This window comes from Mizuhopecten yessoensis, unplaced genomic scaffold (assembly GCF_002113885.1).
Source record: "Mizuhopecten yessoensis strain PY_sf001 unplaced genomic scaffold, ASM211388v2 scaffold8745, whole genome shotgun sequence".
In the NCBI taxonomy this organism is placed as follows: Eukaryota; Metazoa; Mollusca; class Bivalvia; order Pectinida; family Pectinidae; genus Mizuhopecten; species Mizuhopecten yessoensis.
Genome location: NW_018407700.1, coordinates 278,604 through 292,905, shown reverse-complemented (window position 1 = coordinate 292,905; position 14,302 = coordinate 278,604). Strand labels below are relative to the sequence as shown.

Below are 14,302 nucleotides of genomic sequence, written 5' to 3'. Positions count from 1 at the left end.
ATTTCTAACAAAGAAACATCTTTTCATTGGTTAATATGAGATGTATATCATGTTTGAGCGCGTAAATCAAACACATAGAATGCGAATGTAAACATTACAACCACGATGGATTCTAGTGACGATAGCGACTTTGAATTTGATGGTTTTAATGCGGAAGATATTGCACGATCGGATGAAACTTTACAGCGATTATTAAACAGGGATTCTGACATTGAAGTGAGCGAATTTGATGACGATACCGACAGTGATGAAGATATACCACTGGCATTTCTCGCGCGACATAGGGCTCGTTTAGATGTAAACAATGGCGAAGATTCTGACGCTGACGATGATATGCCCTCGTGGACTGCCAATCTTTCTGCTGTAGAAACGGAAGAATTTACAGAAACTACTGGAGCAGTTACAAGGTTTCCTAACACTGCTAAAGAAATAGATTTTTTTAACAAAGTTTTCCCCACTGATTGGTACGGGAAAATAGCGACCAAGACAAACCGGTACGCCAGAGAAAAAATCAGGGAAAATGGCGCTGACCCAAAATGGAACCCAACAAATGCAGAGGAAATTCGAGCTTTTTTTGCCTTCAACATCACAATGGCAATCATAGTAGCTCCAAATCAGGATCTCTACTTCACATCTGATGCATTTTTTAAATCAACAGGGATTTCTGAACGCATAACAAGGGATAGATTTGACAAACTTTGTCAATACTTTCATGTGTGTGACAACACAAACAATCCACCAAGAGGCAAACCTTGATTTGACAAATTGGCACACATCAGACCAATTTTAGAGGACATTAGACAAAAATGTAAGTCCATTTATTTGCCTCACTGCGAAACCTCAATTGATGAGCAAATGATAGCTTACACAGGTCGCCTGGGATTCAAACAATATGTCCCAATGAAGCCAACGAAACGCGGCATCAAAGTGTGGGTCAGGGCTGATCCACACAATGGATTTGTCAACGACTTCCAAGTCTTCTCAGGGAAAGTTGGAAATGCACCAGAAGTTGGACTAGGAGAACGTGTTGTGAGAGAGCTGACTCAAGATATCTGGGGGAAGTATCACAAAGTATATTGTGATAACTATTTCAGCTCTGTCCCTTTGTTCGAAGAACTTCTCCGCGAAAAAACATACGCCTGCGGAACATTTCGAACAAACAGGAAGCACATTCCCAAGGCTATATCACAAGCTAAGCTTAAAAACCAAGGGAATCTCATCATGCAGCAGAAGGGACAGATGGTTGCTGTGGCATGGCATGACAAAAGAACTGTTCACATATTGTCAACATGTGACAGCCCACTTGAGATGGACACGGTCCAGAGAAAGAAAAAAGATGGGACTGTTAGACATGGTTCCTGCCCAAAAGCATTGAGGAACTACACAAGCTTCATGAATGGTGTTGACAGAGCAGACCAGCTTCGCTCTGCCTACTCCATCTCACGGAAAGCAGCGAGGTGGTGGAAGTATCTGTTTTAGTTTCTGGTTGACATCTCCATCATCAACGGGTTCATCATGATGAAGGAATCTCCAACCCACCAACTTAAAACCAAAACTGGGAGAGCAAAACCAAGAACACAACTAGACTTTAGAAAAAACCTGGCAAAACAACTAATGGGAGGTTGGTTATTGGCTAAAAAGAAAAAGGGAGAGTGTTCAAAATAAAGCTACAGAAGGACTGATTCACTGGCCGACCATCCTGGCGAAGAAGAAGACATGCAAACAGTGTTCTAAACAGGGCGTCCGGAGAGAACCAACATCTGGATGTGAACATGCATTGTAATGTCAATTTGTGTGTTGCCTGTGTCAAGCCTTACCATCGGGCTAATTTCCCAAACTTGTTCCAGTAATAAAATCAGAGGAAAAGTACTGATACTGTGTACATATACTGTTGTGTAGTGTAGCAAATTACTTTTTTTTTGGAAAATTTTCAAAGTGTTTACTTTGCTTTTTTTAAAGTAAGTATTTTTTCTGGAGTACACAAAATTACCTAAAGTGATAGAACACTTATTCAACACTGTGTGTTTCAAATATGGTAAGTTTATGTTTATTATTTAGCATGTTATGATGATTTTAGTTGTAGGTGTTAAATATTTTGCTGCTGTATCACTAGGGAAGCTGATCATATGGCTTAGGGAGTCTGGCTCAAAGGGATGCTTAGGGATTGCATCCAAGATGGCCGCCAGGCCTGAAAGAGTTAAAGTCAAGTTCTACTGGGCCGATTGAACTGAAACTTTGTAGGAATGATCGACTCATGGTCCTGACAAAAGTGATGTTATTTTTAGGGTCGATCAGAAATTCAATGTGGCCGCCACGGCCGCCATTTTGAAAAAAGTATTTAAACTTAAAAACAAGATCTAATAGGCCGATTTAACTGAAACGCGGTCTAGGAATGATCAGCTCAGGGTCCTGACAAACTTCAGTTAACTATTTTGTACTCAAATTGGTACATATTTCAACAACAAAAATAAATACTGTAGGACTCAGGTGACCGTTTAGGCCCATGGGCCTCTTGTTTAATGAAATCACAATTTAGTCTATCAATGAAGCATGTCATTTTCAGATTAAAGAATTAAACCGTAGATGTGAGATTTTGCTCCATGATGTTGAGTTACTGAGCTGCCTGGCACTGGCTGTTGGTCCTGAGAAAGTGTATGACTACCAAGCAGAAGAACTTCTCAGACTCTGGAAACTCTTGCTGCTCAACCAATTCCATGATGTACTTCCTGGGTCATCTATCGAACTGGTATGCTAATTAGTTAGGTCAACTCCAGCATTGTCATATGATAATATATGGCTGGTATGCTAACTTGCTACTAGTTAAATCAACTATCATACAGTATACATATATATCTATATTTGTGTTCTTTTTTAATTATTAAATAATTGATCTAGTGGTGTCTGTACAACTGGTCTCCTATTAAATATCTATGGCAGGGATTGCCTAGAGGATAGGACTACAACTTTTTACTGGAAATTTTAACCTCAGTTTTACTTTTACCCTCTGTAATGAGGCAAAAGTATCATTTTAGAAAAGTTAGTAATCAACAAAATGTACATAGTAATTAAATGTGAAGGGCAAATTAATACTGGCCAAATATAAATTTTATAAATGAAGGGCAAAATTTCCTGGCACACAGTTATATTGGGAATATCTAATTCAATGAGGTCCGGTGAGCATGGTGAAGGGGTCATTTACTTTCATTTTGTTTTCTTGACATTTAAGATATCTGTTTCTATTTGCAACAATTTAATGTTAAGCGTTTATTTTTTATCAAGGTATACAAGGATTCAAATATTCATTATAAAGGTGAGTTCCTGGATCATCCAGATCATTGTATATAACACCTTTAGATAATTCATCAATTAAATGTATACAAAGTACACTAATCTTCAAAAGGATGATTACATACAAAAATCAGCCTGTAGCTTGCTGGGATGAGGGAGTTTTAACCTAGCTCATATAAATGATCTGTAGATCAATATTCAAGATCACAGGGGTCTATACATGTACTTCGTTTAAATTTTCAAATGAAATGACTTTTTTTCAATTTCAACATATTTTATTGACAAAAAAAGTCATCAGGATTGGACATCAGGCATTGCCTATATAAGCTCTCTCCTTACAGCTACATCTGGTGGTGAACACATTGTTTACATATATTAAAGACATTTACATGATAGATACACAAAGGGGAGGTAACTCCTCCAAAGCACATCATAATTATAATAGTGATATGTAAAGATATATAGCCTGTAGCTTGTTAGGCTGTGAAGGGCTGTTCAAATAGATAACCTTGACCCATATTGGAGATCATAGGGGTCCAATATGTTAAAAGCTTTAAAAAAACGCCTGTAGTCATAATATGTCAGATGTGTTCAGAACTTTAAAAAATATCTTCTAACCTACAAAGTGACTATACAGAAAATATGTTAGGTCTGTATAACTTTTCAAGTTAATTATTGCCAGATAAAATTTCATAATTAAATATGGCCACAACAGCCTCTAAATTTGTTGACATTACTTGATTAGTCACAGATACATTTTGCTAACACCATTATATATCAGATGGGTGATATGGGCCCTTTGGACCTCTGCTTCTATTTAATTGACATTTATTGACAACATGGATTCTTTCAGATATACAGAAGTCTGGGCAGGCACTGTGGAACAATGCTTTTACCCATCTTACTACTAGTCAGTCTGACCTCGGTCCACTAGTGGTCAACACACTCAGCTGGGAGCGGTCAGATGTGATCAGTGTCCCAAGAGATGAGTTGGAGAGTAAGGAAAACCCAGAGAGTTCGTCCAAAAAACAGAAGCTTCATAATGAATTGCTACAATTAGATGTCTACAGTAACAATCTGGGTAAGTTGAGGAAGAGCTTTCTGTCAAAATCCTTCAAAATATTGCCCCCTACCACACACACACACACACAAGTCAATAAAGAAAGAAAAATGACATCTTCATGTGATAAACAAAACAACAAAACAAACGTGTTGTCTTAAAAAAGATCTGTCTATGAAGAGTTTTTGTTTGTATAAAAAATCAACCTCACTGTATGCTGCTGCAGTATTTATGTCCTTGTGTGTTACAGCTATTGTGTTGGTACCCAGCTGTGGCTATACAGGTCTATCACCACAGGAGTGTCAGTTCCCTGTCAGGGTTGTCAAACATGTAAGTGATACTGTCAGGGTTGTCAAAAATGTAAGTGATACTGTCAGGGTTGTGAAACATGTAAGTGATATTGTCTGGGTTGTGAAACATGTAAGTGACACTGAAAGGGTTGTCAAATGTAAGTGATATTGTCAGGGTTGTCAAAAATGTAAGTGATACTTTCAGGATTGTCAAAAATGTAAATGATATCGTCAGGGTTGTGAAACATGGAAATGACACTGATAGGGTGGTCAAAATGTAAGTGATATTGTCAGGGTTGTCAAAATGTAAGTGATACTTTCAGGGACTAGAGTTATTATGAATAATCTGGCAAATTAAAGCAAGATTATTGTGTCACTTAACAAACAGATATAGGGGATACATATATGCAGAACATCGTCAATACAAAATTTGAAAAAAAATGAAATTTCTAAATTGTTCTCTATTTTTTTTTTTTTTTAAAGTTTCATCAGAAAAAGTGTGTGTTCATGCTATTTAATGACATTGTACTGTATGAGAACCTATGATCTGTTGACTATAATTGTAATTTGTTTTTGTAGGGAGATCTTTATCAGCTGGAGAACCAATACCTGACTGCCGTTATAAACTCATCTGGTCATGTGATAGAGCTTAGTGTGCCAGGAACAAGCAGGTTAGTACAATCTGGTACACATCAAGTATATAGGTCAAGGTCATTTGGTTTATTTGAGTACCAGGGACAAATATTTAAGTAAAGGTCATGTGATAGCGATTTGAGTACCAAGAACAAGTTTAAAGGTCAAGGTCATTTGGTAGAGAATTGAGAACAAGGTACAAGTATATAGGTCATGGTCATATGGTAGAGATATAAGAACCAGGTACAAGTATATAGGTCAAGGTCATTTGGTAGAGAATTGAGAACCAGGTACAAGGAAATGAGAACCAGGTACAAGTATATATGTCAAGGTCATTTGGTAGAGAAATGAGAAGCAGGTACAAGTACATAGGTCAGGGTTGACATATGTTTGAGACTTGAGAACCAGGTACAAGTATATAGGTCAAGGTCATTTATGGAGATTTGTGTACCACATACAAATGTATAGATCATGATCATATGGTAGTGAATAGTATACCAGGAGGTCATGGTCAAATGACAGATATTAGAGTTCAGGAACAGACAAGAAGGTGCAGGTCACGTGTGAGAGCTAGATAAAGGAAGGAAGATCAAGATCAGGTTGTTACAAAAATGTTGAAGACCGTATAATGAAATACCACGTGTGAGAGATGTCCAATTATTTTGAAGTGTTCTGCTGATTGAGTGCAGTATTAAAGGAATACACCATTCTTTAACCTCAGCATAATATTGGATTTTAAACTTTTCCCAAATAAGCAATGTGACTTTTTATCCTCAAGTTTTATAAGTGATTTTTTTTCTTTTAGAAATGCCATCAGTGCAAGTCACCATGGTAACCAGTTTGTGATGTATGATGATGTGCCCCTATATTGGGATGCCTGGGATGTGATGGACTATCACCTGGAGACCAGGTGAGTGCTTATAAACCAACTTATCCTTATTTTTATTGTGACCTGTTTATACATTAAAGACCACTTGTCTGTAAAGATTTGTTCCCTCAAGTCAATACAGGATTGACAGTATACTTGTTTTATAAAAAGCTCTTAAATCTAAAATGTTTAAGATATTTAATATTAAAATAGTAATTAACGCAGTAGGAGTTGCTGTTCTGTCAATAATACAATTATGTTCTGGTGTTACCTTCTGATATTTAGTGTGACTCACCACAGGCACCTGGGTCTGTGTTGTTGTTGTGTGATAAACATATTCCTTTCTCTTACCCTGAGCTACTGTCTTTTATCGCATTGGACCAGTTGGACCAGTTGGACCAGAGTTGTAATTGGTGTATTAAATAAGGAAAGGCTAAGTTTCTAATGCTGCTTTCAAGTTCAGGCCCCTGACAATGCATTGACCCTGTAACTTGATTATGACAGTGTAAGATAGAAAGTATCATTCACTCCCTTGGGGTGAGATGGGGGGTCTCAACTATTGGGGAAAGATTGTTAAGTTACCAAACACATAACAAGCATTGTGCTTGACAACTTCAGAATCCTGGACGCTTTACCTAGTATACCTAAAAATCAGTTTAAATATTTACTTTGACACATTCTCCCCTGAAGACACAATTACACTCTTCAAGGTTGGAATAGTTGATTATGAAATTTCAGGGGTGAATGAGTTAATTAAATGTGTTTAAATTCATAAGATATGAAAATTATGTTAAGAAGTCATGTAGAAACTTCTCATTGGTCCTACTTCTCCATTTACCAGGAGATTCAATCATTTGTTAGAGATCTAATTTTCATATTTAAGAGATACATCAGTTATAAATTGTTTTTACTTGACCTTGACAGAAAGCCTGTGACAGAAGTGATAGAAAGTGTGAAGATCAATGACCATGGACCTATCAGGGTGTCTCTAGAGGTAGGTGTTAGGTCTTCTGGTGTTTGAATAGTAGAAACAATTCCCATTTCTGTGTTAAGTTCTAGCAAGCTGAACTACTGGTATACTATCGCCATTGTCAATACTGTGAATTATTCAAAGCCTTTTCAGGAGATATATGCCATAAAAATCTCATGTGACCATGCATTTTACAGGATAACAGTTGTTTGAAATTTGAATATTTAAATGGAAAAGAAAATTACCCATTAAAGCTGCAAGGGTCGAACTCAGGACCTTTACCTTGTAAAGGCTATGCTTTAGCAGTCTTGTCATCTAGGGATTATGATAGTAGGATATCAAAATGGATGTCGAACTTATGGTATGCAAAGCCTTTACAAAAGTTGACAGGGAAAGTTATGCTACGCCAGAAAATATCTTTTGATTGCTTCATCTGCTGTATATAGAAGGGAGAGTACTCCAGGTCAAATAAACCCTGAGTGGAACTCTTCCCTGTGATTACAACTGATGCAGTGGTACCCTTTACCTTAAGATGGACTAGAGCAGTTTCTGGATAAACATTATTACTTCATATTACGTGGAGTATTGTTAATACATATACATAAACAATAGAAATGACATCATTAAAAGCGAGTTGTTGATGTTGAGGAACAGTATTTGACTAAAGAAATATTTCAATTGGGCTCTATCCATTTTTGTAAAATTCTTTGTTAATTTAAAAAGGGTTTTAAATGAGTTTCCTTTTTATATCAGATATACAAAAGTTATCATAAAATTCAGTTTTTTTAGACCCTTTTGTCTTTAATGTGGGAAACAAACTCATTTAGGGTTTAAGGACATTTTGTAAACTGTATATATATTTGCACCACTCTCTAGCTATTTAAAATGAGTTTACCTAATGCTGATTTTGCTCCTCTGTTTACTTATTTACTAGCTGTATCTTGATCTGTCAGATATTTGCCTTACATTTGTATGCTGCATTTGCCTTCTTATTTAAGTGTAAAAATAATGAAAAGCGTCGAACATTTCTCATTTTACAGTGCAGGTATAAGGTTTAGGATGTTTATACTGAAATGAGGTTTAAGATTTTTAACTTTCATTTACATCAATGTTGAGTTTGGTTTTCTCGTCAATAAACTGCTGCCAATCTACTTCTTCCAGTTTTCCCTGAAAATCAGTGACAACAGCTACCTCAAACAAATTATTGTTCTGGATGCCATCACTCCCTACCTCAAATGTGAAACACAGGTAAGATATATCACACACAATCTCATCACTCCCTACCTTAAATGTGAAACACAGGTAAGTTATCATACACAATCTCATCACTCCCTAACTTAAATGTGAAACACAGGTAAGTTAAATCACACACAATCTCATCACTCCCTACCTCAAATGTGAAAGACAGGTAAGTTATATCACACACACTCTCATGACTCCCTACCTCAAATGTGAAACACAGATAAGTTATATCACACACAATCTCATAACTTCCTACCTCAAATGTGAAACACAGGTAAGTTATATCACACACAATCTCATCATCCCCACCCCCCTACCTCAAATGTGAAACACAGGTAAGTTATATCACACACAATCTCATCACTCCCTACCTCAAATGTGAAACACAGGTAAGTTATATCACACACAATCTCATCACTCCCTACCTCAAATGTGAAACACAGGTAAGTTATATCACACACAATCTCATCCCCACCCTACCTCAAATGTGAAACCCAGGTACGTCATACCAGATACAATGTCATAACTCAATATGTCAAATATGAAATTCAGTAGGTTAAATTCAATCTAACTTGCTAAATTTCATCAAGATGTTCTTGTGATTAAACTTGGGCTTCTGTCAATTCTAAGAGTTATCTATCTTTGTCCTAGCTCCTAGTACCTAGGTCCTATAATGTGATTCATTCAGTCAGATTTACTCTAAGACTGCTATTTTGATGAACCAAACATCATGTTTTACACTATCTCTATACAAATTAATTAGTTACAGATGAACTTCTGATAAGGATGTTGCTATTTTAACACCTGTATATAACTAATGTTCTCAGGTAACCTGGCATGAGAACAGGAAGTTCCTCAAGGTTGAGTTTCCCACCTCAATCACTGCCAACACCGCCACCTACGACATTCAGTTTGGTCACCTTCAGCGGCCAAACCGCTTCAACACATCCTGGGACTGGGCCCAATTTGAGGTTAGTCTTATCATTAATGTTGTCCTTGTTGATTGGACATCACTCAGTTAGACAGTGCTTGTACATGTTGCATTGATTGACTTGTGGTTAGTAAGATGGTGCTTGTTGGTTGAAGCGTGGTCAGAAAGGTAGTGCTTGTCAGTTGACTCTTGAGAAAGAAAGTGTTGCTTGGTGATTGACTTGTGTTTATTAAGTTACTACTTGTTGATTGACCTGTAGTCAGTAAGAGTAATTGGTGGGTAATTGACCTATGATCAGTAAGATTAATTGGTGGGTAATTGACCTAGCTATGATCAGTAAGAGTAATTGTTGGGTAATTGACCTATGATCTGTAAGAGTAATTGGTGGGTTATTGACCTATGATCAGTAAGAATAATTGGTGGGTAATTGACCTATAATCAGTAAGAGTAATTGGTGTGTAATTGACCTAGCTATGATCAGTAAGAGTAATTGGTGGGTAATTGACCTATGATCAGTAAGAGTACTTGGCAATTAACCCGTGGTTATAATTTTACTGGTGATTGATTTGTGGCCAGTAACAATACCCAGTGATTGACCTGTGGTCAGTAAAAGAATCTGGTGATTGACCTGTGGTCAGTAATATGTACAGTCCCCAGTGATTGACCTGTGGTCAGTAATATGTACAGTACCCAGTGATTGACCTGTGGTCAGTAACAGTACCCGGTGATTGACCTGTGGTCAGTAACAGTAACCGGTGAATGACCCGTGGTCAGTAACAGTACTCGGTGATTGACCCGTGGTCATTAAGAGTAACCAGTGATTGACCTGTGGTCAGTAAGAGTACCCGGTGATTGACCCCTGGTCAGTAACAGTACCCGGTGATTGACCTGTGGTCATGCAGTAACAGTACCCGGTGATTGCATTGCACTCCGGTCAGTAACAGTACCCGGTGATTGACCCTTGGTTAGTAAGATAGATGTACTTGATTTATATATGGAATTAGAGAGTGCTTGTAGATTGACCGATGATCAGTAAGAGTTCGACTTTGCTTGTTGACTGGACCTCAGTCATTAATGTTAAAGTTCAATTAGACTTAAGAAATAATTATTTGAAGCCTTGCCTTGAGAAGTACCAAGTTGTTATTCTTAAAATTTTTAAACTTTATGGTTTATCTCAGAAATTAAAGACATCGCATGACAGCGGAAAATAAGAAAGATAAAACATTGTATCTAAACTCTGTTTAATAAGTATTCTGATCAATAAGATACTTAACACTGTAAATGTCAAGTCCCTGTGGTCTACCGGATTTCGGTACCTCTCTACCCTCTAGTGACAGTAATGGCCTATTTCCTTAACACTGTACATGTACATGTCAAGTCCCTGTGTTCTAGTGGATTCCACTACCTCACCATCCTCTAGTGGCAGTACTGGCCTATTCCTACCCTTAACACTGTACATGTACATGTCAAGTCCCTGTGTTCTAACGGATTCCACTACCTCACCATCCTCTAGTGGCAGTACTGGCCTATTCCTACCCTTAACACTGTACATGTCAAGTCCCTGTGTTTTACATGATTCCAGTACCTCTCCACCCTCTAGTGTCAGTAATGGCCTATTCTTACCCTCAATATTCTACATGTCAAGTCCCTGTGGTCTACCTGATTCCGGTACCTCTCCACCCTCTAGTGGCAGTACTGGCCTATTCCTACCCTTAACACTGTACATGTCAAGTCCCTGTGTTTTACATGATTCCAGTACCTCTCTACCCTCTAGTATCAGTACTGGCCTATTCCTACCCTTATCACTGTAGATTCCAGTACCTATCCACCCTCTAGTGACAGTAATTGCCTATTTCCTTAACACTGTACATGTACATGTTAAGTCCCTGTGTTCTACCGGATTCCACTACCTCCCCATCCTCTAGTGACAGTAATGGCCTATTTCCTTAGCACTGTACATGTACATGTCAAGTCCCTGTGTTCTCGCAGATTCCACTACCTCACCATGCATCCTCTAGTGGCAGTACTGGCCTATTTCTACCCTTAACACTGTACATGTCAAGTCCCTGTGTTCTACCGGATTCCACTACCTCACCATCCTCTAGTGACAGTAATGGCCTATTTCCTTAACACTGTACATGTACATGTCAAGTCCCTGTGTTCTCGCAGATTCCACTACCTCACCATGCATCCTCTAGTGGCAGTACTGGCCTATTCCTACCCTTAACACTGTACATGTCAAGTCCTTGTGGTCTCCCTGATTCCAGTACCTCTCCACCCTCTAGTGGCAGTACTGTCTTATTCCCTTAACACTGTACATGTCAAGTCCCTGTGGTCTAACTGATTCCCTGTGGTCTAACTGATTCCCTGTGGTCTAACTGATTCCCTGTGGTATAACTGATTCCAGTACTTCTGGTTCCCAATTCACATGAAGGTTCTTCTTGGTTCTTAGTTATGCATATCAAATTTTGGACTGATCTGAAAACTAAGATGGCGGACAGGTGGCCATCTTGTTACAGTTTAAGTTTGTTATCGCTATTTCTAAGAAAGTACTGGAGGGATCTTTCTCAAATTTGACATGTAGGTTCCCCTTGGTCCGTGGTTGTGCATATTTAAGTTTTGAGACTGACCAGAAGAACAAGATGTCTGCCAGGCAAACTAACCAAACAGATAAGGGGAAAAAAGATATCAAACTGACATAGAACTAATGAAGATGGTATGATGGTGGGCGCCATGATCCCTCTGGGATCTCTTGTTTAGAGTTATCTTTCTTTGTGTGAGGACAAGCAACTTGGACACCTTCCTAATCTGTTATGCATGAGTTTACTGGTAAATGTATATCGAAAAGGAGCTGGTCACTGTAAACATTCAATCAGTTATTGTTTTCAGCACTGTTATTATATAGCATATCCCTGAAATGCCTTATTAGTTATAGATACATCTGGTAAGGTAGATCATTTTGGATGGTTAAAAAAGGAGCAATATTGTTTACATTAGTGGGTACAAATTGGAGTGGTCGTCACATTATTTTACAACTCATTTATCCTGTGGAACGGATGAAGAGCGTCTTCTTTCAAAATTGAAATGGCATGTTTCATTATAAGAGCCAGAGCTTCAAAGACTTCAAAGAGTGCAGTTGGGCTGTTACAAGTAAGTGGGGCAGTGTTTAGTTCGGTGAGAGCTTGGAAGCAATATCTAAACAGACATTTTACATTCAGCAGGCAGCTTGATTTTTATGGTTTCCATACATGAAAATAATACAAACAGCCAGAGCCTAAATGAAACTTTTGTTTCTTTTTTTGACAATTTTGTCAATGTATGTTGTTTTCAAACTCATCGCACACATGTCTTCAGAGTATGGACTTTTATGTTGTGTATAGATAGAAGTTACAGATTAGTTACAGAAGTGTATTTACCAGCCAACAGAGTAACTAATGTTTGTCACGTGAATAATATGCCATTTCCACGACTAAATGGCCCGATAAAAGCATAGCTTTAAGGGTTTATAGGTAATTTGATAAAGATCACATGTACTTTTACTTTCTTGAGCACAGTGCTGTTTTATACCTTGTAGTTGCAAAGGAAGGCCATAAAATGGATGTAGATTAGCTATTACCTTAAAATTAATGCAAGTTTTATTTCCCAAAAGCATGAATGTAGTAATACAATGACTTGAGTACATAACTTAAACAGTACATGGAATTCATGAACTGATTCCTTATGCTTCGGTTTATGTTGTTTAACGCATGCATAGAGAATACTATTGTTAACAGGTACAGGTATCTGGTATCTAAGGTCATCTTGGATACCTGTAACTCTTCTGCTATTGTACAATTACCAGGGTAACACTATGTCATCTGCTTCCTTTGATGCTCACAAGCCACAAACATACCAGGGATGTTTAAGGTCTTGGAAACAACAAATTGTCCGTTATTGTTATACAATGTATGTTGGAATCAAAGTTGGTTTCAGTATACATAAAAATTGATGATTCGGTAATTTTTTTGTGAAATTAAGAAAAATGCAGAAGAATTTTAAAATGTAAAATCAACAAAAAACATGATACAAAAAATGACAAAATACAAAGTCAAAATGAAAGTCTAAGTGCCGAAAGTTTTGAAAACATTTTTAAACAAATTTTTGGAGGTATGGAAACATCATAAAAAGTACATGCAGAAATCCCTCGGTACCGAAATGTCTGTACCCCATATAATGTATCTAATACATGTCTACATGTAAATACAATTTTGAAAGCACAGTATGTCAAGTGAATACATTGTATAGGGAGAGTGTGAGACATGACAATATGTTAATACATTGTATAAGGAGAGTGTGAGACATGACAATATGTGAATACATTGTAAAGGGACAGTGTGAGACATGACAACATGTGAATACATTGTATAGAGACAGTGTGAGACATGACAACATGTACATACATTGTATAGGGACGTGAGACATGACAACATGCGAATGCATTGTATAGGGAGAGTGTGAGACATGACAACATGTTAATACATTGTATAGATACAGTGTGAGACATGACAATATGTTAATACATTGTATAGGGAGAGGGTGAGACATGACAACATGTGAATGCATTGTATAGGGAGAGTGTGAGACATGACAAAATACATGTTAATACATTGTATAGAGACAGTGTCAGACATGACAACATGTTAATACATTGTATAGATACAGTGTGAGACATGACAATATGTTAATACATTGTATAGGGAGAGTGTGAGACATGACAATATGTTAATACATTGTATAAGGAGAGTGTGAGACATGACAATATGTGAATACATTGTAAAGGGACAGTGTGAGACATGACAACATGTGAATACATTGTATAGAGACACTGTGAGACATGACAATATATGAATACATTGTACAGAGAGAGTGTGAGACATGACAACATGTTAATACATTGTATAGGGAGAGTGTGAGACATGAAAACATGTTAATACATTGTATAGAGACAGTGTGAGACATGACAACATGTGAATACATTGTA

The 14,302-nt window shown here is 37.5% G+C and overlaps 1 protein-coding gene across 2 annotated transcripts in view; it reads left to right on the top strand.

The window, feature by feature from the left end:
• The window catches only part of LOC110456410 (alpha-mannosidase 2C1-like), a 66,065-nt gene that overhangs the window by 16,717 nt on the left and 35,046 nt on the right, over positions 1-14,302 (top strand). For both annotated transcript variants that reach the window (XM_021507147.1, XM_021507148.1), the window contains exons 17-25: positions 2,564-2,746; positions 3,280-3,310; positions 4,142-4,369; positions 4,599-4,678; positions 5,218-5,309; positions 6,077-6,181; positions 7,064-7,133; positions 8,271-8,357; positions 9,179-9,322. In XM_021507147.1, the coding sequence (XP_021362822.1) occupies positions 2,564-2,746; positions 3,280-3,310; positions 4,142-4,369; positions 4,599-4,678; positions 5,218-5,309; positions 6,077-6,181; positions 7,064-7,133; positions 8,271-8,357; positions 9,179-9,322 (1,020 nt within the window). The remainder of the gene's footprint in view (positions 1-2,563; positions 2,747-3,279; positions 3,311-4,141; positions 4,370-4,598; positions 4,679-5,217; positions 5,310-6,076; positions 6,182-7,063; positions 7,134-8,270; positions 8,358-9,178; positions 9,323-14,302) is intronic.